Genomic DNA, 25,597 nt, shown 5'->3' with positions numbered 1-25,597 from the left:
AGCAGTTCAAGAAGGCAGCTCACCACCACATCCTCAAGGGCAACTGCGGATGGGTAATTAAATGCTGGCTCAGCCTGTGAATGCACACATCCCTTAAATGAATTTATGGATATATATTTAAAGGGATGGTCAATTGTTTGCATGCTGGTTATGGATTGATTTTTTTTTGCTGTTATAATTCTATAAGTGTTTGGTGCTTTCTAGAGTTGGTTCAAGATGTAGAACCTGGGTGGAATTAAGAAACAGCAAGGATCTGAAAATGTTGGTGGGAGTTGCATGTAGGCCCTCAAACAGTAATGGTAATGTAGGACATAATATAAATTGGAAAAGTAATGGTGCATGTAACAAAGGCAATACAATAATCATGGAGGACCTTAATCAACCAATAGACAGAGCAAACCAAATTAGCAGTAATAGCATAGCAAATGAATTCATGGAATATTAAATGGATGGTTTTCTGGATCAATATGTTGAGGAACCACAAAGGAACAGGTCGATCTTGTGTTGTGTAATGAGAAAAGGTTCATTGAAGATCTAGTAGATAAGGGGTATTTAGGGAATATTAATCATAGTACGATTGTTTTTTTTATATTGAGACTAAAAGTGAATTAGTTAATCTGAAGATGGAGCCTTAAATCTGAATTATGTAAAACACTAGGGCATGAGTTGGCTGAGGTAGGCTGGGAAACTACATGTAAAAGCAGGACAGTAAATAAGCAATGTTTAGCTTTTAAAGAATTAATATATAAGTTTAGAAGTAATATGTATACTTTTAAGGCAAAAGAAGCAACAGGGAAAATGGTCCAATGTGGCTCTAAAGGATATTAAGGGAATTGAGGAATGTGGGATTATTGTAAGCAAGTGGTGCTGAGGTAAAAGATCAGTCATGATTTCACTGACTGGCAGAGCAGGCTTGAGGATTGGGATGACTTATTCCTGCTTCTGTTTCTTATGATCTTACATTCTTACGTTATGGTTGTAGAACGTCAAGTAGAATGGAAGTGAATGCTAAGTGCTGAAGGATTTTGCTGACTTCAGGCTTCTGCACAAACCAATTTCTTCCAGCCATGGGTAAGTTAGTGGCTATCTGCTTGCAATATTGGTCCATATGGGTGAATGAGTAGGGGGTACATGGAGAAGGACAGATTGTTGGAAATGAAAGAGGGAGGAGGAGGAGCGGGAGAAGGCAATGAGAGGGCACTTTTCCCCAAAGTATTCAAAGCTCAGTTTCCTGACTTGAATCTCAGAAGGACAAATGATTTGCTACCTCTGAAATTCCATTAGCACGTCCCCAGTGAACCCCTCTCCTTGCTGCATCCACAATTGCAACCTTGAACAGGATGAGAACTGCATGCCAAAGTCTGCCATGGTGACCATGGCAATGAGTTATTAAGCTAATTTTAAAAGTATGATGGTGGTGTAGTGGTTGAATTCCTGGACCAGTAATCCAGGGCCCTGAACTAATACTCCAGAGACATGGGTTCAAATCCCATCATGGCCGCTGTGGGATTTACATTCAATTAATAATCCAGAATTATTAACAATATTCAGGAAATCTATTGGATTACCACAGTGGTTCATTGCTGTACTTGACAGAAGGAAATCTTTTCTCCTATCCTGGTCTGACCTAGCCTATATGTTATTCCAGACCCACCAAGGTGAATATTCCAAAATGGCTTCACAAGCTACACAGTTGTATGTTGAAATGGAGAAAGAATACAATCAGATCTCTCACCCAAATTGAACATGGAAAAGATAATCCCACTCCAGTCAATCTTGCAATGTCCTCCTCATAAACATAATAACATTTGTAGAACTGACCACAGCATATCCTTGTGGAGACAAAGTACCACCTTCATTCCAAAGGCACCCTTTGTTATGTAGTGTGGCTCTACAATCACGCTTCATTCAGTGGACTCAGAACAAATCTAACAGCTGAAAAATAGGCAACAGTGAGGGGCTTGGATTCCACGGCAACCTGTACCCTTGTGGCTGACATGTCATTCACCTTACCATCACTGGGAGTAGCAACAGGCTCAAAAGTGAGGGGCCAGCCTGGTAAAGCTGTAACACAGCACATGTGCAATAGCAGGTGTAAGTAGTTTTACAACAAAAGACCAGATCAAGGCTCTGCAGGCCTCCCGCATCTGGTCGTGGGTGGTGAACATAAGAACATAAGAAATAGAAGCAGGATTAGGCCATCTGTCCCATCGAGCCTGCTCTACCATTTAATAAGGTCATGGCTGATCTGGCCGTGGACTCAGATCCACCTACTTGCCTCTTCCCCATAACCCTTAATTCCCCTACTATGCAAAAATATCTAACTGTGTCTTAAATATATTTAATGAGGTAGCCTCCACTACTTCTCTGGGCAGGGAATTCCACAGATTCACTACTTTCTGGGAAAAGAAGTTTCTCCTCATCTTCATCCTAAATATATTCCCCCGAATCTTGAGGCTATGTCCCCTAGTTCTAGTCTCGCTTACCAGTGGAACAGCCTTCCTGCCTCTATATCATCTATCCCTTTCATAATTTTGTATGTTTCTATAAGATCCCCTGAATGATGGTGGACAATTAAACAGCTGGTGGGAGGAGGAGGCTGCAAGAACATCCCCATCCTAAGTGGTCACAGGGTCCAACGTGCCAGCAGTGCAGAGTGGATATCCATCTCAGCTTCCTCCTGAGATCCCCTCCATCACAGACACAATTCTCCAGCCAATTCAATTACTTTACATGAAATGGCTGAGCGTACTGGATGCAGCCAAGGCTATAGGACCGGACAACATCCCAGCTGAAGTACTGAAGACCTGAACTCCAGAACTAGCTGTGGCCCAAGACAAACTGTTCCGGTACAACACTGGCATCTACTTGACAATGTGGAATTGCCCAGGTAGATTTTGTTCATAAAAAGCAACACAAATCCGATCCGGCTAGTTGCTGCTTAATCAATCTTCTCCCAATCAGTGAAAAGTGTTATTGACAGTGATAACAAACGGCACTTTCTTAAGAATAATCTGCTACGTACGCTCAGTTTGAATTCCACCAGCATCATTTGGCTCTAGATCCCATCACGGCTGTTAACATAAAAGCAGCATTTGACTGTCTGTGACATCAAGGAGCCTTGGTGATCTCTCGGGAGCTGGTTCCATACAACACAAGCTGCCTTTCAGAGATGCCCACTGTGCCGTTTTGTGATGCGTGTAGGCGGTTCTTGTACGGGCTGCTCCTGCACACTGTACACTTCCTTGCCTTCATCTGCTCTCTGGACACGCCGTGACCATCCATTTTGCCATCCAGCAATGAGGGAGGTCCCCAGTGGAGGTCTCTTTATGTGGGAGTCCTCCCCCTTCACACTGGAGACCTGGGGCGGAGAGTGTTGTACAGACCAGTACAGTGTAACAGGTTCCTAAGTCAGTTTACAGACTCTCCAGCCGCCTGCCATTTCTGCAGCCGGGAGGAGTCGGTGTATCATGTATATATAGAGTTGAGAGATTGCAGCCTCTTTTTGAGTATCTGAAGGGGCTGCTCCTCAAGTTTTGGCTGCACTTCTGCCCCATGCTCCTGATCTTTGGTCACCCGGTGCAGAGTGGGGTGGGCCAGTCGGGGGATCTCCTGGTTGGTTTGCTCCTGGCCAAGGTGGCCATTCATGGGTCCAGGCAGGAGGTAGTTAAGTGTTCTGCCCAAGCTGATTGTTTGCCCCTCTTCCAGGGTTACGTCTGTGCCCATGTGTCCCTGGAGAAGGAACATGCGGTATCCACAGGTACACTGGGGGTTCTCTGGGACTGGTGGGCACCAAAGGGGCTCGAGTGCATTCTGGATAGAGGTGACTGTGTTATAATTTGAAGCCATTGATTGTAAATAGTGTGAATCATGGAACATTATAGTATTGTAGAACTGTGATGCTGTAATCACATAATAAACCTTCTTTGAAAAAGGAATAAAAGGGAGCCCTGGTGAAACTGAAGTCAGTGTGTATCAAATGAAGACACTCCAATGGGTGGGGTCTTACCCTACACAAAGAAAAATGGTTGTAGTTGTCAAACATCAATCATCCCACCCCCAGGACATCACTGTGGGAGGTCCTCAGAGTAGTGACTTGGGCCAACCACCTTCAGCTGCTTCATCGATGATTTTCCTTCCATCACAGTGTCAGTAGTGGGGATGTTCACTGAAAATTGCATAATGTTGAATCCTATCCTCATTCCTCCAGCAAGTGGACTAACCCACACATGTATGCAGCAAGACCAAGACAACATTAGGGCTGATAAGTAGCAAATAACATTCATGTCATAGAAGTGCCAGACCATGACCATTTCTAACAAGAGCGAGTCCAACCACCCAGTTCCCTCCATTGCCATCCTGGGGTTACCAAAACTCAACTGAACCAGACACATAAATACAATGACTACAAGTGCAGGTCGGGGGGCTGGGTATACTGTGGTAAGCAACTCACCTCCTGACAGCATAGCGCCTTCCCACCAACTAAAAGACATAAGTCAGGAATGTGATGGAATATGCTCCACTTCCCTGGATAAGCTCAGCTCCAACAACTCTCATGGAGCTGAGCATCATTCAGGACAAAGCTGATTGTTTGATTGGTACCCTGTTCCTCACCCTAAACTTTCAGCCCCTTCATCACCCCTGCACCGAGGCTGCAATGTGCACCATTTAAAGCATGCACTGCAGTTACTCACCCAGTCTACTCCGACACCATTCTGCAAAACCCCTACCATCAAGAAGGAGAAGGGCTTCAGGTGCCTGGGTTGCCACCACGTGCAGGTTCATCTTCCAAGTTGCACACCAGTTTGAGTTGGAAATATATCAGCATTCCTCCATTGTCACTGGTCTAAATCCTGGAAGCCTGTCCCCAACAGCAGTGGGAGAGACTCCACGCCAGAAGGACTGCATCAATTCAAGAAAATAACTTACCACCATTCTCTCATGGGCAATTAGATAAGATAAGATAAGATTTCTTTATTGAAACACACAGTGAAATGCATCTATTCGTAGAATTTTCTGGGGGCAGCCCACATGTGTCGCCGTACTTCCGGCGCCAACATAGCATGCCCACAACTTCCTAACATGTACATCTTTGGAATGTGGGAGGAAACTGGAGCACCCGGAGGAAACCCACGCAGACACATAGAGAACGTACAAACTCCTTACAGACAGCGACAGGAATTGAACTCAGGTCGCTGGCGCTGTAATAGCATTATGCTCACCACCACACTACCATGCCTGCCCTCTACCTGCTGGACTTGGCAGCAAGATGCAGGTCTTAAAGAAATAATAAACAAAATAAAGCACCAGGATGAAAGAAGAGATATTTGCATTCCCTTTCAGTTTGCTCTTCACTGTTGTGAAAGCCCTCTGTTTAGAGATTGGACTACATTTCATTCTCTTGCCAGAGTGAAGCAGTTGGAGAGAGTGCCTGGTTTTGAGAGGACTGCAGGCTTCCTCAGTGGCACAAGGTGAGCACCACACTCTGTGAGCTCCATATGTCAACTTGGCACTATATTCCCAACTGCTGTGTGAGCACAGGCAGTGATTCTGTCAGTCATTGCCCAATATCCTGGCTGCAGTCAGGATATCTTCATTCTCTGGTTGTTTCTAGTGGTGGCTGCATTTGAGCCAACATTACAATTCAAAAGGAGACTGCTGGGCAACGTGGCACCCAGTGAAGAAGGGCCGATGACGTCTGTGTGCACAGGGTATATATAATAAAAGCCACATTTAGTTGGAACTTATTTAACTGAATTACTCTCTAATTTGCAACCTGCACACCCAAGGCCAGATGAAACTGTGCTGGCAAGTGGATGCATCTCTTGGCCTTTCAGATGAGGTGATAAGTAGAGTTACTATCTGGTCTCAGCTGGGTGCAAAATAGTCCATGGCAATGCTTCAAAGAAGTCCCAGTGAGTAAATCCCAATGTCCTGACCAATATTTATTCCTCAGTGAGAAACTAAAAATGATTGTCTGATCATCAATGCATTTCTATTCGTAGGATTTTGGTTTGGTTAAATTGACAGGTATATATTTCCTGCAAAACAACAATTAAGGGATTCTGAAGGACTTCACTGGCTCTAAGATGCTTTGGGTGGTTTGGGGTTTGTGCAAGTTCCAAATGAATAGATGTCTGTCACTTTTTAGTATTGTCATCGCAATGGGACAGCTCCACTGCCCTTTCTAATCTGTGGCAGAAATCCATGTCAGCCCAGTCCTCAACATCACACCCTCAGCATACGTTTACATTAAGGACTCAAATGTGTTGGGATTCTTCCACTCTGTTTTGTCAAGGATGTTTGTGATTAAAACAAAATTGAAAATCTGACACTTGCAGGGATACAACTAGTTTTGTGAAAACTGTTTAAACCATCTTTACTCTATCATGGCAGTACAACCTGATGTGCATTTCCAGCATGTAATAATAGTAATAACTTATACTGGTAATAACTAAACTTGTATGTTTGGTGCCGTGAACTCTGAACAATAATAAAGTGGGATGACAGACTGATTTCTCTTCAGAATTGAAATGTTATGTAGAAGGCTTTCAAATCAATAGGATGATTCAACAACCAGATTCATGGTAAACTGCTGTTTCAAATTGTTTTCTAAAATTGCCAAAACTGGATTAGAAATATGTTGTTTGAGCTTTCATGGTAGGGTAGTTGAAAAACTTGTTTCAACTAGTGAAGAAGTAAGTTGTCCTCTAGCATTGATGTCTAACCTTCTTTTGTAAGGGTGACTGGGGGATAATTCAATAGGTTGCCAATTATGCTTCTAAAACATGGGCTAGAATTGTCAAGCTCTTATGGCTCTTGTCTCCATTACATTGTTTATTCTCTTTGTGATTGCAGAGGATGTTCAGATGAACACCAGTAGGTGGCAGTAACATGTAAAGTAAAACGTTTACACCTGTGACTCATTGTTCATATTTTCTTTTTGTCCGTCAGGAAAGCAGTAAACCGACATCCAGCTTTGTGACATGCTGAAGTGGGGGTCTTGACTGATTTTTTTGATCTGTGATGTTAATGTGAAGTGCAAAGTGATGTATTTTGGGAAGTTAAACTATTCATACACAATGAATGGCAGGACCCTGGGGAGTAGTGTTATTGAACAGAGAAACCTTGGGGTACCACTACTTGCTTCCCTGAAAGTGGCAGACAAAGTGGTGAAGAAGGCATACGGCATGCTTGCATTTATCGGCTGAGGTACTGAGTACAAGAGTTGTTACGCCATGTTACAGTTGCACAAAACATTAGGCTGCACTTGAAGTACTCTGTGTAGTTTTAGTTGGCACATTGCAGGAAGGATGTGATTAAGCTGGAGAGGGAGCAGAAAAGGATGTTGACTGGACTGGAGAGATTGGATAGGCTGGGACTGTTTTTCCTGGAGTAAAGGAGGCTGAGAGGTGACATGACAGAGACAGATAAAATTATGAGAGGATCGATAGGGTACTTCTGCTTCTGTTTCCCATGGTAGGGGTGTCCAAAACTAGAGGGCACAGGTTTAAGGTGAGAGTGAGGTGGTTTACAGGGGACCTGAGGGGTAAACTTTTCACACAAAAAGTAGGTGGTATCTGGAATGAGCTGCCAGAGGAGGTGCTGGAGGCAGGAACAGTAACAACATTTAAGAGGCGTTGAGACAGGTATGTGAATGAGCAAGGCACGAGGGATGTGGAATTAATGCTGGCAAGAGTGATTAGTATAGATAGGCATGATGGTTGGTATAGACACAATGGGCCGAAGGGCTGGTCTCTGTGCTGGATAACTCAATGATTCCAATGGTAGTTTAAGAAAAGATAATTATTGGTTGATTTTATTTTTTAAATTGAAATTAACATTTGTTTTAAGTTATGCTGAAACTTGAGAAGGAGGCAGGGTAAATAGTTATACACAAAGAGTAGATAGAAGTTTGTTGAAATTTATGCTGAAATATAAGATAGAGACTGAATGTAAAGATGTTGTATATAAAGATAGAGATTAGTCTAGGCTATTTTCAAATGGCAATATTGGGTCAGTATTCAGCTGGCTGTATAAGAAAGAAAGATCAGTGAGCCATGTTATCGGTGGTCCAGGGAAGTGGCAAGTAACATTCAAGCCACAAAAGTGTAAGACAAAGACCTTCTGATATCAATGGCAGCACCATCACCAAATGACTCACCATCGACATCCTGGGGGTCACCAGAACCAAAAACTCAACTCTACCAAGTACATAAACCCTATAACTACGAGGGCAAGTCAGAGGCTGGGTATCCTGTGGCAATTAATTCATCTCTTGATGTGCCGAAGTCTTTCACCATCTACAAGGCACAAGTCAGGAACATGATAGAATGATCTCCATTTGCCTGGATGAGTATAGTTTCAACAATCTCAAGAAGCTTAACAACATACAAGGCAAAACAGCCCATTTGATTGGCATCCCATCAACTATCCTGAACATTTACTGTATTCCTTCCACCTCGGTGACTGCAGTGTGTACCGTCTACAAAATGCATGGCAGTTACTCACTCAGGTTACACTGACAGCACCGCCCAAACCGTTGACCTCCATCACCAAGAAAGACATGAACAACATGTGTATGGCAACACCACTACCTGCAGGTTGCCCTCCAGGTCAAGCACCATCCTTATTTGGAAATATATTGTTGCTCCTTCATTGCTGCTGGATCTAAACCCTAGAACACCCTCCCAAAAAGCACTGTGGAAGTACCTGACTAGATGACTACAGTTGTTTAAGAAGGCAGCTCACCACCACCTTTTCAAGAGCAATTAGAGATGGGCAATAAATTCTGGTCTAGGGCGCAAAGCATAGATCCCAATTTTTTTAAAAAATGTTATGTTATAGAACCACATGGAATATTTCCATGTGTGTTTGCCCTCATAATTAGTTATTACATTTCATTGGGTGGGTAGCATTTATAGAGAAGGTATAAATTTAATATTTTACTTTCAAATGGAACAGGTAGGAATACCTCATTGTACCTCACTGTTGAAATTAATGTTAGAGCAATTGTTTCCAATATCTCATCACATTGTGGTACAACAATGGGAAAAAAGCTATGAAAAATTAAAACAAACTGAAGTAATGGAAATAACAAAAAATAAGCAAAAGAATAAAATCAAATCAGTATGTAGTTAAAATGTCTTTGAAGGAAGTGAGGAAGTGTGACAAGTCTAGGTTTCTCTTCTGAAGATGAACAATACAAAACCTAGATCTGTGTGTTAGGTGTCACTTTATATAATCTTTAAAAGATGCTGGTTTAAGCTGGAACTAACATAATCATCATTGCTGGTTAATGAAAACACAGCAGGTGCTGCCCAGAGTAACAAACTCTGTTTATTGTGGAGTTTTGTGTTAAAAAATTTCCTTCATTTTGAATTTTACTGCATGTCTTCAGTGGCATGTAATTCTTACAGAATTAGATTTGTCTTTAATTAGCTTATTTCACAGAAAATTATATTCAGAAACAACAGGCTCAGTATTCTCTGCACTTGGGAATGTACCCTATTGTGGTGTCATTGGTATTCACAGAGAGAAGGAGAGCATCAGCACTATGAAGAGCAATTACCTATCACCTTATTAATTGACCCTCTGAAATAATCTTGCTGCAAAGGATTTTGGACAATCCATTTTACATGAAATACATCATAGAAATTATTGCTTCATTCATAAGCTAGTTGTTAAATATATTTATCTGAAATTCTTGTCTTCACCATTGTAATAAAATTGCTAACTTGTTAGCAATGTTATAGTTTACATATGAAATAACAGTTCATAATTTACTGGCAGAAGCAAGACATATCCCCAAGTCAAAGACCCCACCCACCCAGGTCATTCTCTCTTCTCTCCTCTTCCATTGGGTAGAAGATACAGGGGCCTGAGGGCACGTACCACCAGGCTTAAGGACAACTTCTACCCCACTGTGATAAGACTATTGAACAGTTCCCTTATACAACGAGATGGACTATGACCTTATGATCTATCTTGTTGTGACCTTGCACCTTATTGCACTGCACTTTCTCTGTAGCTGTGACACTTTACTCTGTACTGTTATTGTTTTTACCTGTACTACATCAATGCACTCTGTACTAACTCAGTGTAACTGCACTGTGTAATGAATTGACCTGTACGATCGGTATGCAAGACAAGTTTTTCACTGTACCTCAGTACAAGTGACAATAATAAACCAATACCAATACCAATACATGCACTCATTGATCTGCTATCGTTAGTAGGTCAGTCTTACAAACCTATTTCCTTTCTCTCAGAACATTTGCAATTCCCAAAGAACTGCACAGCCCCACCTCTTTGTGAGATATGATGTCTAAGCCAGAGAAATAGAAAAAAAATTATGGAGGCCAAGCCAGCAAAACCAACCAATGTACGGAGAAAACTCTGCAAAGAGTGAATGGAGGCACAAGAAGTGATTCTTCCAAAGGTCTACCTTCTTCCTTTTAACACAGATGTTCATTGAGACTCTTTAGAAGAAGCTTAATGGAAATTCTTCTGAAAAAGAAAGGTTTTCTCTGCATTTTAATATTTAAATAGAATTGTGCGTGTGGTTTTCTGACCACGAATTATTGTCTTTGAGGGTCAGTTGGTGAAGATGGGACCTCAAGCAGTGACCCTCCTGTTTTATTTTTGCAGGAGTTATTAGGCCAGATACCATACTTTATGCTCCATCACTTAAAATTCTTTTAAACATTTTAATGTGCAGCATCATGGACCACTTACTCAAAGAATTGCTGGCTAGCTGAGTCCGTGGTGTTGTTGATGGTGTGACTATCTGTGCAGGTTTCTGGATGATTCCAGGTATTGTTGCAGCTGTGCCAAGGCAGAGGGCTCTGAAAGGAGCTGACGAGATAATATAGGGCCCAACTTATGATGAGGATGTAATACGTGCACATAATAAAGGAAATGGCCACTGTTGCCATACCGACACCTAGAGCAGAGAGAATAGATCTTATGCTGGTCTTGAAAACACTGTCAACAACAATCTTTCATTCTTGAATAGAATAAATGTGCTGATGTAACATGATACTGGTCATGCATTGAAAAACAACCATAACAGGTATAGGTGTGACCTTACAGAGGTTTATAAAATCATGAGGGGCATAGATAAGACGGATTGTCACTGTCTTTTTCCGAGGGAAGGGGAGTCTAAAAGTAGAGGACATAGATTAAAGGTGAAAGGGGAAAGATTTAAAAGGGACCTGTTTTTTCACACAGAGAATGGTGGATATATGGAATGAGCTGCCACAGGACGTGGTAGAGGTAGAGACAATTACAATGTTAAAAAGACATTTGGATAGGTTCATGGATAGGAAAGGTTTAGAGGGATGTGGGCCAACTGCTGGGAAATGGGACTAGCTCAGGAAGGCACCTTGCTTGGCATTGACGAGTTGGGCTGTTTCTGTGCTACTTCCGGGCACAACACTCAACCTTGTTTGATTCCCTGTGCTTAGGTTCTGATTTCTTTGTCTCAGCAGCTCAAGTCTACAAATTGCAGCTTGAGATCATTGTCTAATTTCTTTTTATAAATAAGTGCATCTCTTCTAAGGCTGACTGGTGGTCAATAGGTAAATCTATTGCACTGACCTTTGAGAAGTGGACAGATCTTGGCTAAAGCTTTAACTGGCCCAACTTTTAAATACTGTCCAAGTGCCACCTCCATGTAGAGAAGTGGGATCCCGAGCACCACAAGTAAGAAAAAGAAGGGAATCAGAAATGCTCCTGAAAGAGAAGAAAAAAAGTGAGATTAAAATTATTGTAATTGTAATGTAGACCAGTGATTGGTCTAATGATGTGGATTGAGTTATATGGCCCTTGGCTTTTTGTCTTGATATCCTACAAATTTTGTCTTCTTTCCACAGACATTTCTGAGGGAAGTTTCTTTTTAGATGTAATTTTTTCTTGATCTCAGTCAGGTTTCTATGTCTGTGTTGCTTCATGTCAATAAGGGAGGATGGTTTACAGAAAATTGTAACCAATAGTGTAGTTTGGTGAAGGTGATAATTATAGTTTTTATAATTAAATATAATTCTCTTTTTTGGTCCATTTTTTTCTCCTCAGGTGAGGTTATTCGTTTCTCCCATAATACCTGTCACGTGCAGTCCTCCTCTCTGTTTGTGGTTTTGCTGACATGTGGGCAAGCTGAAAAATCATCCTGTAAAATCATAGCTATTTTCCTATTTCATCCATTGACTCGCTTAGTATTCCCAGAGATCCTTGTGCAATGGAAATTCAGTTTGTTAATATCTAAATATACCATGTTGTCATATGTTAGCAGTTCCCTGTTCACTATAGCTAATCAAAAGCTTTATGTGAAATGAAAATTGCAAGGCATGAGAAAGAGTTGTTTCTTGCTCCAGCCTTATTTCTTTAGCATAGCATATTCATTTACACGGTCATGGACTCCAGCATGTCAGTTCATCAGTTTAGAACGTGTTCTGAAAAAGTCTTCCTGGTTCCTTTAGGTAAATAAAGAAGGCTCTTTTTTACTATTCAGTGTTGATTCCAATGTTATTCATCCTTGCTTCGCTGCATTTGATAAGAAGTCAGCACTACTGGCATCAGGAGAAAAGTTGCCACGAATGAGGATGAGGATTATTAGAGGAACGTCAAACTCATGTCCCACCCAATTTCATGGGTTCCCACCAACCACTCCCCCCCAACCCCTCCCCCCCAACTCCTCCCCACAACCACTCCCCCCAACCCCTCCCCACAACCACTCCCACCAACCCCTCTCTCCCTCCCAGAGGCTTGGGTTAGAATTATTCTCCCAACAATGTTTGGACCGGGTTCTGTAACTTCTGTACTTATAGTATCTAACAGGATGTTCATTTAGTTATTATAACATTGGGCAATATTTTAAAAAGTGGTAAACTCAGTTTATTGAAAGAGCATCAATGTTCCATTACACTGAAGACAGAAGGGTTACTGGAGAGGATTCTTAGGGATAGGATTTATGAGCATTTGGAAAACCATAGCCTAATTAGGGACAGTCAGCATGGCTTTGTGCAGGGCAAGTCGTGCCTTACTAACTTGATTGAGTTTTTTGAGGAGGTGACAAGGGTGATTGATGAAGGCAGAGCTGTGGATGTTGTCTGCATGGATTTTAGTAAGGCATTTGACAAGGTCCCTCATGGGAGGCTCACCCAGAAGATTAAAATGCATGGGATTTATGGTGAATTGGCTGTTTAGATTCAGAACTGGCTTGCCCGTAGAAGACAGAGGGTAGTGGTCAATGGGACTTATTCTAGCTGGAGGTCTGTGACTAGTGGTGTTCCTCAGGGATCCGTACTGGGACCTCTGCTGTTTGTGATGTATATAAATGAGCTGGATGAAAATGTACATGAGTAGGTTAGTAAGTTTGCAGACGATACAAAGATTGGTGGTGTTGTGGATAGGGTAGAAGGCTGGCAAAGGATACAATGGGATATGGATCAGTTGCAGATATGGGCAGGGAAATGGCAGATGTGAAGTGTTGCACCTTGGGAGATCCAATGTAAAGAGACATACACTGTTACTGGCAGATCCTTAACAGTGTTGATGAGCAGAGGGATCTTGGGGTCCAAGTTCATATCTCCCTGTAAGTGGCTACACAGGTTGACAGGGCAGTAAAGAAGCCATATGGCCTTCATTAGTCAAGGCATTGTGTTCAAGAGTCAGGAATTTATGCTGCAGCTTTATAAAACTTTAGTTAGGTTGCATCTGGAGTATTGCATTCAGTTCTGGTCGCCCCATTATAGGAAGGATGTCAAGACTTTGGAGAGGGTGCAGAAGAAGTTTAGCAAGATGCTGCCTGAATTAGAGGGCATGTGCTATGAGGAGAGGTTGGACAAGCTTGGGTTGTTCTCTATGGAGCGTCAGAGGCTGAGGGGAGATCCGATAGAGGTTTATAAGCTTATGAGAGGCATAGGCAGTGTAGACAGCCAGTATCTTTTCCCCAGGGCTGAAATGTCTAATACCAGAGGGCATGCATTTAAGGTGATAGGGGGAAAGTTCAAAGGAGATGTGCAGGGCAAGTTTTTTTTTGAACAGAGAATGGTGGGTACCTGGAATGTGCTGCGTGGGGTGGTGGTGGAGGCAAGTAGGATAGGGATGTTCAAGAAGCTCTTAGATAGGCACATGCATGTGAGGGAAATGGTAGGATATGGACGTAGTGTAGGCAGAAGGGATTGGTTTAGTTGGGCATTTTATTACTAATGTGATTGGTTTGGCACAACATTGTGGGCCAAGGGGCCTGTTCCTGTGCTGTACTGAAAAAAAAAGTTACCATATGTTTGATGGAGTTGATGGAGTTCAGAAGGATGAGGGGGGTCTCACTGAAACCTACCTAATACTGAAAAGCCTGGATAGAGTGGATGTGGAGAGGATGTTTCCATTAGTAAGAGCCTCAGAATGAAGGGCCATCCGTTTAAAACTGAGATGAGGAGGAATTTCTTCGGCAAGAGGGTGGTGAATCTGTGGAATTCATTGCCACAGAGGGTGGTGGAGGCCAAGTACTCGTGTGTATTTAAGGCAGAGACTGATAGGTTCTTGATTGGTAAAGGGGTTAAGGGTTACGGGGAGAAGGCGGGAGAATGCAGTTGAAAAAAAAATCAGCCACAATTGAATGGCGGAGCAGACTCAACGGGCGAATGGCCTAATCCTGCTCCTATATCTTATAGTCTTATGGATCTGATTGTAACCTCAACTCTGCATTCCTTTCTATCCAAATTAACCTTTACCTCCCTTGCTTATTAAGCATCTGTCTACTTCTGCCTTAAAATATTCAAAGAACCTGCTTCCACCGCCCTTTGAGGAAGAGTGTTCCAAAGATTCATGACAATCTGAAAGAAAAAAACGTTGCCTCATCTGTGTCTTAAATGGAAACCCTTCTTTTTAATTCAGTGAACTCTAGTTCGAGATTCGTACATGGAGAAATGGCCTCTCCACATCCACCATGTTCAGACCCCCCATGGTCTTGTATGTTTCAATCAAAACTCCTCTTACTCATCTAAAAATTTGCATAGTAATGTAACATGGGCCAATGATGATAAGGAAAAGCCTGCACTAACAATATAATCATTATATATCCATTTCCAGACTGATCATTTCAATTATGGCTTCAGATTGACTGGACAACTCAAGTCATGAAGACTCTTTCACTGGGGACACAATTCCTATTCTATTGTGTTTAATGTTGCATTTTCCTGCTTGAGTAAGTGCAAGCATTTATTAACAATGAATACAAATGCTCCAGATCATCCTAGAGCCTCACTTTTAACATATAGTCTAGAAGGCATGCATGGTCATCGCAAGGATTTTAATTTCCATTCGAATACCACCAGGGTAAATTTAATATGCAATTAGCTATGTTGTCAAAACACAAATGGATGATGGTACCTTAAAGCTGTGGATATCAACAAGGAGACACAAGAAATTCTGCAGATGCTGGAATCTGTAGCAATGCACAAAAAGTGCTGGAGGAACTCAGCAGGTCAGGCAGCATCCATGGAGGGAAATAAACAGTCGACGTTTCAGGCTGAGACCCTTCATCAACAAGGAAACTGGTTTCTAGTCAGCCACACGTGTCTGATAAATGTTGTCAGTTTTCCTAATGTGCCAGAGAATAAAATAACTTACAATGAGCTGTCTGTGACAGCAATGAAAATAATGTATTCACTCCCTTTGCTCCCCTTCAAGCTACTCCCAACCACTGGGGAACAATAATCAAATGGTTGAGAGCCCTGTCTATAAAACCATGTAACTGTTAGTGATCTGAGCCCCATGAACAAATCCAATGAACCAATGCAACTTCCAAGAATAATATTACCAACACCAAACTTACAGCTATCCACTTATTTACTGGAGTGGATTAATAATTTCTAATGTAAAGTGATTGTGCTATTTTCTGGTTGTCAACTATTATTTATCATTCAATATCCTTTCTGTGCTTACATCACCATCATTAATACCTCACTGCAGACGCCGGTGGAAATTAACTGCATGGACTGTTCAGGCTGTCATTGCCTACATCAACTTGAACCATTGGCAAATAAATAAGAACAAAACTGTCTCAACAAATTCCTATAAGTTGCTTAGAAAATAAACAAATACAACAAAGTGACAGGGAACCTGTAATTAATTTTGTGGCTGCAAGGATTTGTAAATTGGTCAGACTTGTTTTCTTGATTTATTGGTTTGTATTTCATTGCAAGCCTTCCTTTGTATCTATCATTCCATATGTATTATCTTAATGTTCTATGTATGACACAATTTCCACACACATTATTATGTGATATACTATTTCTTTTTTAATCAATAACAATAATTTGTACACACTTCCTAGATCATTGGATTGGGAGAGAGTTGCTGACGTCTTATGGTATTGAATGATCCCTGCTTCATATTGATTAGGGAGTTTCAGCTGTAAGTCAGACATTATATCTATTTGTTTTGTCAAGGAAAGTGTTGCTCAGAGCAGGTCAGAGGTTCCATGCTACAGTGGTAGTACAGAGGCAGGAGCACATTTCCAGTGAATGGAGTTGGAAAGCAGTTTATGATAGATTTATTCAGAGGCCACAAACTGCATTTTGATTTCATTTTTTCCTGGAAAATAGTGTTTTCCTTACCCACTGCAGGTAAACAAATAAACAAAATAACTTTCTTCTTCTACTCAACATATTTACCTAATATACAGTATCTGTACGTGCAACATAAGAGAGAACACTTCGTAACAAAAGGGGTTCTGGATCATCACAAAAATGATTTCTTCAGGAGAATTGCAAAGGGATGGGTTGAAGATTAATGGAAATCCAGAAAGATGCGATGGGATTCTCCCAAAAGTGGATATATTACATAATTGAAGAGCAAAAGTTGTTCTTTCAGTCTCCAATATTGGGATGTGTTTCCTGGAAAACATAAGATCTTCAGGAAGAGAGTTCCAAAGACTCAGAACCTTCTTGGAGAAAAAAGAAAATCTCAGTCATCTCTATTCTAAATCTCTATTCTCCTTATATCCCTGGTTCTGGATTTCTCTCACATCCTCCCCAAGTCCACCCTTCAAGTTCTCCCAGGTTCTTATATTTCAATCGTCCCCTCTTACTTTTCTAAATTCTTTGTTTTTTTCTACCAAAATAGACAATTTCCTACTTTACCACTTTATATTTCATTTGCCTAACCACTTAACTTATCTATGTCCCTTTGCAGCCTCCATATATCCTCTTCACAACTTACTTTCCTACTCATCTTTTTGTCACCAGCAAATATAGCAACCATACCTTCAGTGCATTCATCCAAGTCATTAGACGAACAGGTACAGAGACACAGTGCTGCAGCTAGTCGAGCTGCTGCCTCTGAGCTCCAGCAACCCAGGTTCACTCCTGACCTTGGTTGCTGCCTGTGTGGAGTTTGCATGTTCTCCCTGTGACTGCATGGGTTTCCTTTGTCTGCTCTGGTTTTCTCCCACATCCCAAAAGTTCTTGGGTTGGTAGGACAATTGGCTACAGTAAATTGCCACTGTTCTGTAGATGAGTGGTCAAAGTTGATGGAAAGGTTGGGAGAAAGACAAGTTATCGTAGGATTTGTGTAAAAATGGTGCTTGATAGTCGGTGTGGACTTGGAGGGCTGCGGCGCGTATTTCTGCCCTGTCTCACTCTATGACTCTATGACTCATTTATATAAATTGTAAAAATCAAGACCTCACCATGCGGCACAACACTCAGTACATCATAAAATGCAGGAGGAACTCAGCAGGTCAGGCAGCGTCTATGGAGGGAAATAAACAGTCGACGTTTCAGGTCGAGACCCTTCATCAGGACTGATGAAGGTTTTTTTTCCCCTTTTTTTCTCTCCATAGATTTCCCTCCATAGATGCTGCCTGACCTGCTGAGTTCCTCCAGCACTTTGTGTGGGTTGTTCCAGATTCCAGCATCTGCAGTCTCTCTTGTGACTCATTTTGTTGGGTCAACCAGAAAAATACCCTTTGGTTTCTCGCCATTTAGATAATATGCGTCTCCTAATATTGGCAGGTTTCCACAATGTATTCAGTTGACAGTGCACTCTCACACTGTATGGTGTGTTACGTTCTTCATAAAGTTACTTGTTGGGAACTCCTCCTGCTGCCTCCTTGGGGAGGATGCAAGTCCACACCAGTTGTAGACACTCTTGGGGAAAGGAAAACAAATTTTTTTCAGAGTTAGAATGGTGATTCCAAGATTCCTTGCAGGGAGGAATGGAGCCGAAAGCTGGGTCAGCCCTTGGTAATCGCAGCAGAGTTGATAATCTGATATCGAAAGTAGCCAGCTCCATCCTCCCAGACTATACAAGTAGCCAGGGTTGCTTTCATTGCCAACTGGATGTGATTCATCATCCTTAGCCCCAGACATCACTGCAAGAATAAGCCTGAGAGCGGAAAGTAGCAACAGTAAACTGCCCAGTCCTATCTAATTTATTATTAACTTTGCCATTTGAACAGTTGGCGATTCCTATGCTTTGATTCCATCAACCTGGCTATGATCTGTAGGGAGAAAGTGTGTACTTCATAATAGAAACTCTGTAGGTGTGCTTAAATGTTATTGTTGTCTTACTTGAACCCTCAAACATAGCAATGAGCTTGCAAGTGAGATATCTGTTTACCAAGAAAACCCAACCTGACAAGGGTCCAGAAGAAATACAGAAATATTGTTGCTCTATAACAGGACCTGGTTCTCTGCAGAAAATCCCATTAATTCTGTCATATCTTCTACAACAAAGACCTCCTGATGATGGGTTTCTAAAGCTGGCAGGAGAAAGGCATCCCAGAGGAAGAAATAATTCAACCAGCAATTAACACCTCCGTAAACTCCAGCAAAAGAAATGTCCCTGCACTTCCTGGCAGTAGGCATTTTCATTCACACAAATACCAATAAATATTTCACTGCCTAATACCATGCAATAAAGGAAATCCCAAGGAGGATATGACTGAAGCCACAGAATAAACAGGAGTGGACAAAAATTCCAAAATAAATCCGCACTATCATCACTTTCAGTGAAATGGTTGGAGGTCAAGCCACACTCATCCACAGGACACACAGCACTGCACAGATTTCATCCCTTGTTGTCAGACAGTTGACAGACAGCAAGCAGCTAAACTGGAAAGCCTTTCCATACTAGGCTCTGACTTCTGTATTCTTCCAATCTAGGCTGTGATCTGCAATACCACAACTGGGTAATCTGTGCCCAATACTTTCGTTCTCTTCACAGGATGGAAGGGCTGCCTGAGATATTTAGATTATCATGGCCTCATTGCCAGCAGTGAGAAGGTCCACCCCCCCCACTTTTTGCTACAATGGATTATTCTGAGTGAAGGATGCCACACAGAACAAGTAATAAACCTCTGTCTGAGACTGGATAAATGCTAAGTTATCTAAATCTCCTTCTGGGAGACCCATATTAACGCAATGCTCCAGTTAGCATGCAATGTATTCTGCAAGGAGAATATTTGGCTCATGGGTTATGTCCTGTTGCTGGCTGTATGAAGAAGGGGACTGAATCAAAAAACAATCCCTACCCATTCTTCACTTAGAGATCAGAAGTACATAAACTACCACCCAATTAAGCTGTGACATCATTCTATTTCTTAATGTCACGTTAAGGAAGTATGCATGAACTGCAGTTTTTTTTTGGTATCTTTGTTTAACGTGTTTCATTCAAGAAGCATAATCAGCTTTTTTTTTCCATTTCCCACACCAAACTTCAGCAGCAGTACAAAGAAAAATTGCTGGAAGTACTCAGTACCCCAGCCGGCATTACCAATTAGTGTCAAAGTACATACACTGACTGCACAGTGACAGCCACTATGAATTAGACTGAATCTTCCCAAACTCACACTAAAAGATTTCCCTACAGTTAGAAAACACAGAGTGAGCCTAACCTGCTGCCCAGACGTGCTGCCCACGGTGTCACCCACTGGACTTACTTTCTCCTGATTTGGGAGGGTTGGACGAGCTGATCCTCAGCACCTGAGAAGTGGAGCCCAGGAAGCCAGTCACATCCTGCTGATGCCATCCTTGCAGCATCCAAATGTCCACTGTCTGCTGCTGTCAAAGGCTTTTGAATGTTCCCAAATGCCTCAGATCAAGGTATTTACAAATTATTCAAATAGATTTAAATAATTAAAAAATTAGAACAATGAAAAATATAAAAATAGAAATACATCTAATTAAAACACCTTAAAATGCTCACAAATGACTTTAAAAATGTGAAATATTGATTAACCTTTCTCTGAAGGGTTGGTGAATCAGTGGGTTGCTGTTAGTATACCAGCCAGATGTGGTGTAAAGCTGGGGAGCTGGACGCAAGAAACATCCAGGTGCTCTTCAGCATGTTACCATTCCACTGCTGAGCCCAGTACTGAGTCTGGCAGTGGAGCAGGCTGTCCAATGCACTGACATCTGATCCCATCTCTTGTCCTCCCATGTTTGCTTGAGCTGTTGTGAGCGAGCTGATCTGGGATGGGGGGGGGGGGGGGGGGGGGGGTTAGTGGTGGTAGCTGGCAGTTCAGCTGTCAGTCAGACCACTTCAGCTCATTTGTTCCAACAGCTTTGCCTGGATCTCCAGCCAGGCCCCAGATGTGTAAAGCCACTACTTTTACACAGAAGTAATATAGAGTGGAAATTAAGGCCAGTTAACACCAACCAAATTCCCCCAGCATTTCTGTTCCACTTTGGGCCTCTTCTCATTCCTCTTCAACTGTCAGCATTTCCCCCGATTCTCTCCTCAATTATCTAGCTTCCACTTAGTGCATCTAAACTATTCATACCAAATAATAATCCTTGTGATAACAGGTTCCACATTCACCCTCTGCACACTAAAATACCGTTCATAATAGGAAGTGCCTGGGCAAATTTTCAAAATGACCTGAAACAACATGGAAACCGATGTGGTCATCATTTCACTGCAGTAAGCAACAACCTTCAATAGAGAGGTGTATAAAAAATAGTGCTATCTGACAACATTTTTAGGACTTAGTTTGAATGTTGCCAGTCTGAGAGGACATGTCTTGTGCTCAGATTAGTGAGTGCTTCATGTTTCAGAGTATTTCTCCTCTTCATTAGTAAACCTGCAGAGGTGCATATAATTTGTGTAGTAATAAACAGAGTAGCATAAATATAACTGGGAGTTGTTCTCATCTGAGGCAGCAGGGGTCATGGTGCTTTTGGGGCTTATCCTGTGTCATGGTTTTAATCTTTGCTAGATTGCAGTTTGGTTGTCCTCAGTAAGGGTTTTGTTTGTGGACATGTGAATTCAGCAGGCTTGTAGAGAATAAACAAACTTCCTTAAGACAAAACTCAGCCTACACCATTTGTGTGTTAAGATATAACATATTGGCAATGAGGAAAATTGCTTCTGAGGTTAGCTAAGACGGAAGAGAAACTCTTCTTCTGAAAAACATTCCATATGATACTAGCTGATCATCCAAATTCAGTATGCTGTTCCAGCTTTCTCCATACATCCCTTGATCCACCACAAGCTATAGAACATAGAACACTACAGCACAGTACAGGCCCTTCAGCCCACAACGTTGTGCCGACATTTTATCCTGCTCTGAGATCTATCTAACCCTTCCCTCCCACATAGCCCTCCATTTCTCTATCATTCATGTGTCTATCTAAGAGTCTCTTAAATGTCCCTAATGTATCTGCCCCTGCCGGCATTGCGTTCCATGCACCCACCACTCTCTGTGTAAAAAAACTTACCGCTGACATCCCCCTTATATCTTCCCCCAATCACCTTAAAATTACGTCCCCTCATGTTAGCCATTGTCACCCTGGGAAAAAGTCTCTGACAGTCCACTTGATCTATGCCTCTTATCATCGTAACCTAAAAACAATTTCTTTTTTGAATATATTTAATGACTTCAATTGCTCTCTGTGCTGGAGAATTCCACAGGTTCTCCACTCTGTTTGTCTCAAGTGGCTTATCCTTTATCTCTTTGTGAATATAAATCCAATGGCTGCAATCGCTCTTCAGACATCAGTCCCGGCATCCCAGGAATCTCTCTGGTGAATCATTGCTGTAATCCCTCTATAGCAAGAACATCCTTCCTCAGATAAGGAGGCCAAAAGTGCACACAATGTGCAGTCTCAGCGAGATCTTGTACGATTGCTGCAAGACACCCTTGCTCCTATACTCTCATCTTCTAGCCATGCAAACACGGTATACTATCTGCCTTCTTAATTGCATACTTAACATGCATGCTTACCCTCAGCAACTGGTGCACAAGAACACCCAGGTCTCAGTGCACATCCTCCTATCAGATAATGATCTGCCTTCATGTTATTGCAACCAAAGTAGATAACCTCACAATTAGTCAACTAAGTGTACTGCATGTCTTTTCGCATTCCATCAACCTGTCCAAATCAATGTGGAGCTTCTCTGCATTCTCTTCAAAGCTTACCTTTCCATCCAGCTTTGTGGTCATCCACAAACTTGGAGATATTAAATTGGTTTATTATTGTCACATGTACTGAGGTACAGTGAAAAACTTGTCTTGCATACCATCCATACAGATCAATTCATTACAACAGTGCATTGAGGTAGTACAAGGTAAAAACAATAACAGAGTGAAGAATAAAGTGTTACAGTACAGAGAAAGCACAGTGCAGGTAGCCAGTAAGGTGCAAGGTCACAATAAGATAGATTATGAGGTCAAGAGTTCATCTTATTGTACAAGGGAACCATTTAATAGTCTTATAACAGCGGGATAGAAGCTCTCCTTGAGCCTGGTGGTACGTGCTTTCAGGCTTTTGAATCTTCTGCATGATGGGAGGGGGGAGAAGAGAGAATGACCGGGGTGGGTGGGGTCTTTGATTATGTTGGTTGCTATACCAAGGCAATGAGAAGTGTTGGTATTGGTATTGGTTTATTATTGTCACTTGTACCAAGGTACAGTGAAAAACTTGTCTTGCATACCAATGGTACAGGTCAATACATTACACAGTGCAGGTACATTGGGTTAGTACAGAGTGCATTGATGTAGTACAGGTAAAAACAATAACAGTACAGAGTAAAGTGTCACAGCTACAGAAAAAGTGCAGTGCAATAAGGTGCAAGGTCACAAAAAGGTAGATTGTGAGGTCATAGTCCATCTCATCGTATAAGGGAACTGCTGAACAGTCTTATCACAGTGGGGTAGAAGCTGTCCTTAAGTCTGGTGGTACATGCCCTCAGGCTCCTGTATCTTCTACCCAATGGAAGAGGAGAGAAGAGAGAATGACCCGGGTGGGTGGGGTCTTTGATTATGCTGGCTGCTTCACCAAGGCAATGAGAGGTAAAGACCAAGTCCAAGGACGGGAGGCTGGTGTCCGTGATGCGCTGAGCTGTGTCCACAACTCTCTGCAGTTTCTTGTGGTCCTGGGCAGAGCAGTTGCCGTACCAAGCCGAGATACATCCAGATAGGATGTTTTCTATGGTGCGTCGATAAAAGTTGGTGAGAGTCAAAGGGGGCAAACCAAATTTCTTTAGCCTCCTGAGGAAGTAGAAGTGCTGGTGAGCTTTCTTGGTTCCTTCATTCAAATCATCAGTATATATTGTGAATAGCTGGGGTTCTAGCACTGATCCACGTAATACCCCACTCGTCAATGTCTGCTACTCAGTAAAAGACCTATTCTCGATCCACATCAGCACCTTACCCCCAGTTGTATGTGTTTTCATTTTGCATGCTAATCTCTTGTATGGGACCTTTCTCTATAATATTGCATTATAGATTACAAATGGGGACCTATCTGGTCAAGAAACTTGCCCTATATCTTTGAACTGGAATGTTGTTCCCACTTATGACTGAGTTCAGTAATGCTTATTTATCATAATAACTGCTCAGTGATAAAGGCTGGGACACTTTCGCAGCAGCTCACTACCTGAGGGACCATGCAAGATTTATGGCAAGTGCAAAAATGTGATAGCAAGGAAGCTAAATGAAGTTATGGTGTTTACTTAACAAATACTCTCAGTGTAGAAGACTGATGCTGTAACTAAAGGAATGTTAAATTAAAATAGGTCCTAGTTTTGTCCAGTGGGCACTGAATGATATTGCCCAGGAAGGTAGCAGGCTTGAAGCTAATGAGCTGACTTAGTTGATGTCGGAGGTGAGAGTGATATGGATTATAGGATAATAGCGTGATTAGTAAAATGTCACGTGATAGAATATGCCATTCTAATATAAATTTAAGTCATTAATTCAATATTTATTTCTGAAAATATATGCAGAATAGATAAGATTCCTACCAGGTATAATTCAGCTTTGCATGTTGCCCACTTTATCTAGCTCATTACTGCAATCGTCTTATTACTAACCCCCATGCTGTTATTTAACAGCTTCATCCTTGTCATTTAATCAGTCCCACTCTCCGTCCTGTGACAGACTTTATTCTTATTTCTACTGCCTGCCCTTCCTCTTCCCAAGCACTGTCATTACTTAAAAGTGTTAATCCTTAAGATCTTCTCATCCTGATGAAAGCTCATTTCGCTGAAGCCTTATCCCTATTTCTCTCTCCACAGCTATTGCCTGAGAACATTGTAAAGCATATTGTTACAGAAGTTAATAGTTCACGGTTGACTTCCAGCATTTCCTATTTTTATTTAGATTTTGAGTTCATCACAAATTAGCAGCTTAGACATTTCTTGCTATGAGGTCAACCAATATTACTTGACTACTTCTTCTGTGGGGGTGCTATTAGGCAGCTTCCATCTGTGGCTGTCCTCTCCAGTTGCTTTCTTATCCTACCTGGTTTACTGTGCTTGAAGGCATAGATGTGCATGCTGCACACAACTTCTCTTTCTAGGCCTGGGAGTGTGTGAGCTATTGAGTTCTTTGGCTAGTCTTCATAGGTTCTTTATGGCAGTTAAACACTTGGCTTTGAGTAACTATACGACTACAACTCTTGCAGCAACTCCTGATTTCTGTCTCTGGCTTGAATGTTCCTCTGTCCTCTGGTGCAACTACTTGAGTACCTTCCATTCTAAAGAGGAGAAAGCCTCCCAGGTTATATCTCCATAGATGGTGAATTGAATCATGAATGCTTATCAACATGATGATCCTGATAGATATACATTAGAAATAATGACGGTCAAAACGAGTTATTTAAAAATAAATAAATTAAACCTTTCTGACACCATTAGCACTTCCATCCTCAACAGCTATCTGTATAAGAGCTGTATAAATACATCAAATCTGCTTCATTCCAGTTTCTTTTCTGCTTGCTTTTATAAAAGTTTAAGGGCTGTGGCTTTGCACTTAATTATACCTTTACTGTTTTTCTGTCACTAAGACTGAGGCCAGTTATCTCTCCCTTCTCTCGGTGCACTTGCCTTTGCATTTTTTCTTCCTCTCTTCATGCCTTATCCGAGTTCTGGGAAGACTGCGTTGCCCTAATGTCTGCACTCCCTACACAACATGGTCCGAGTTTTCCTACAGTGCTCCAAAAATATTGTAGTTCATTGTGCTCCAAGGGCTTGGCGTCATCCCATGAACCCCTCATGCACAAGAGTGAATCACACCAGGAAATGGTCATTGAATGTCTGAGATGATGTGAAATGATGTAGAAATGGTCTTAATTTAGCATCGTAC

At 41.8% G+C, this 25,597-nt stretch overlaps 1 protein-coding gene across 5 annotated transcripts in view; it reads right to left on the bottom strand.

Moving 5' to 3' along the window:
• si:ch211-283g2.1 (sodium- and chloride-dependent GABA transporter ine) overlaps positions 1-25,597 on the bottom strand; it is an 83,028-nt gene that overhangs the window by 42,635 nt on the left and 14,796 nt on the right. For 4 of the 5 annotated variants that reach the window (XM_052035312.1, XM_052035309.1, XM_052035310.1 and 1 more), the window contains exons 2-3: positions 11,602-11,736; positions 10,738-10,945 (exon numbers count right to left, since the gene is read on the bottom strand). In XM_052035312.1, the coding sequence (XP_051891272.1) occupies positions 10,738-10,945; positions 11,602-11,677 (284 nt within the window). In that variant the 5' untranslated portion in view covers positions 11,678-11,736. Of the gene's footprint in view, positions 1-10,737; positions 10,946-11,601; positions 11,737-15,393; positions 15,530-25,597 lie in introns of those variants that run through there. The other variant, XM_052035313.1, reaches the window with a different exon arrangement.

Source organism: Pristis pectinata, chromosome 21 (genome assembly GCF_009764475.1).
Source record: "Pristis pectinata isolate sPriPec2 chromosome 21, sPriPec2.1.pri, whole genome shotgun sequence".
Taxonomy (NCBI): Eukaryota; Metazoa; Chordata; class Chondrichthyes; order Rhinopristiformes; family Pristidae; genus Pristis; species Pristis pectinata.
Note: the sequence above shows the minus strand (reverse complement) of the source record. Positions and strands in the feature narration are given on the sequence as shown.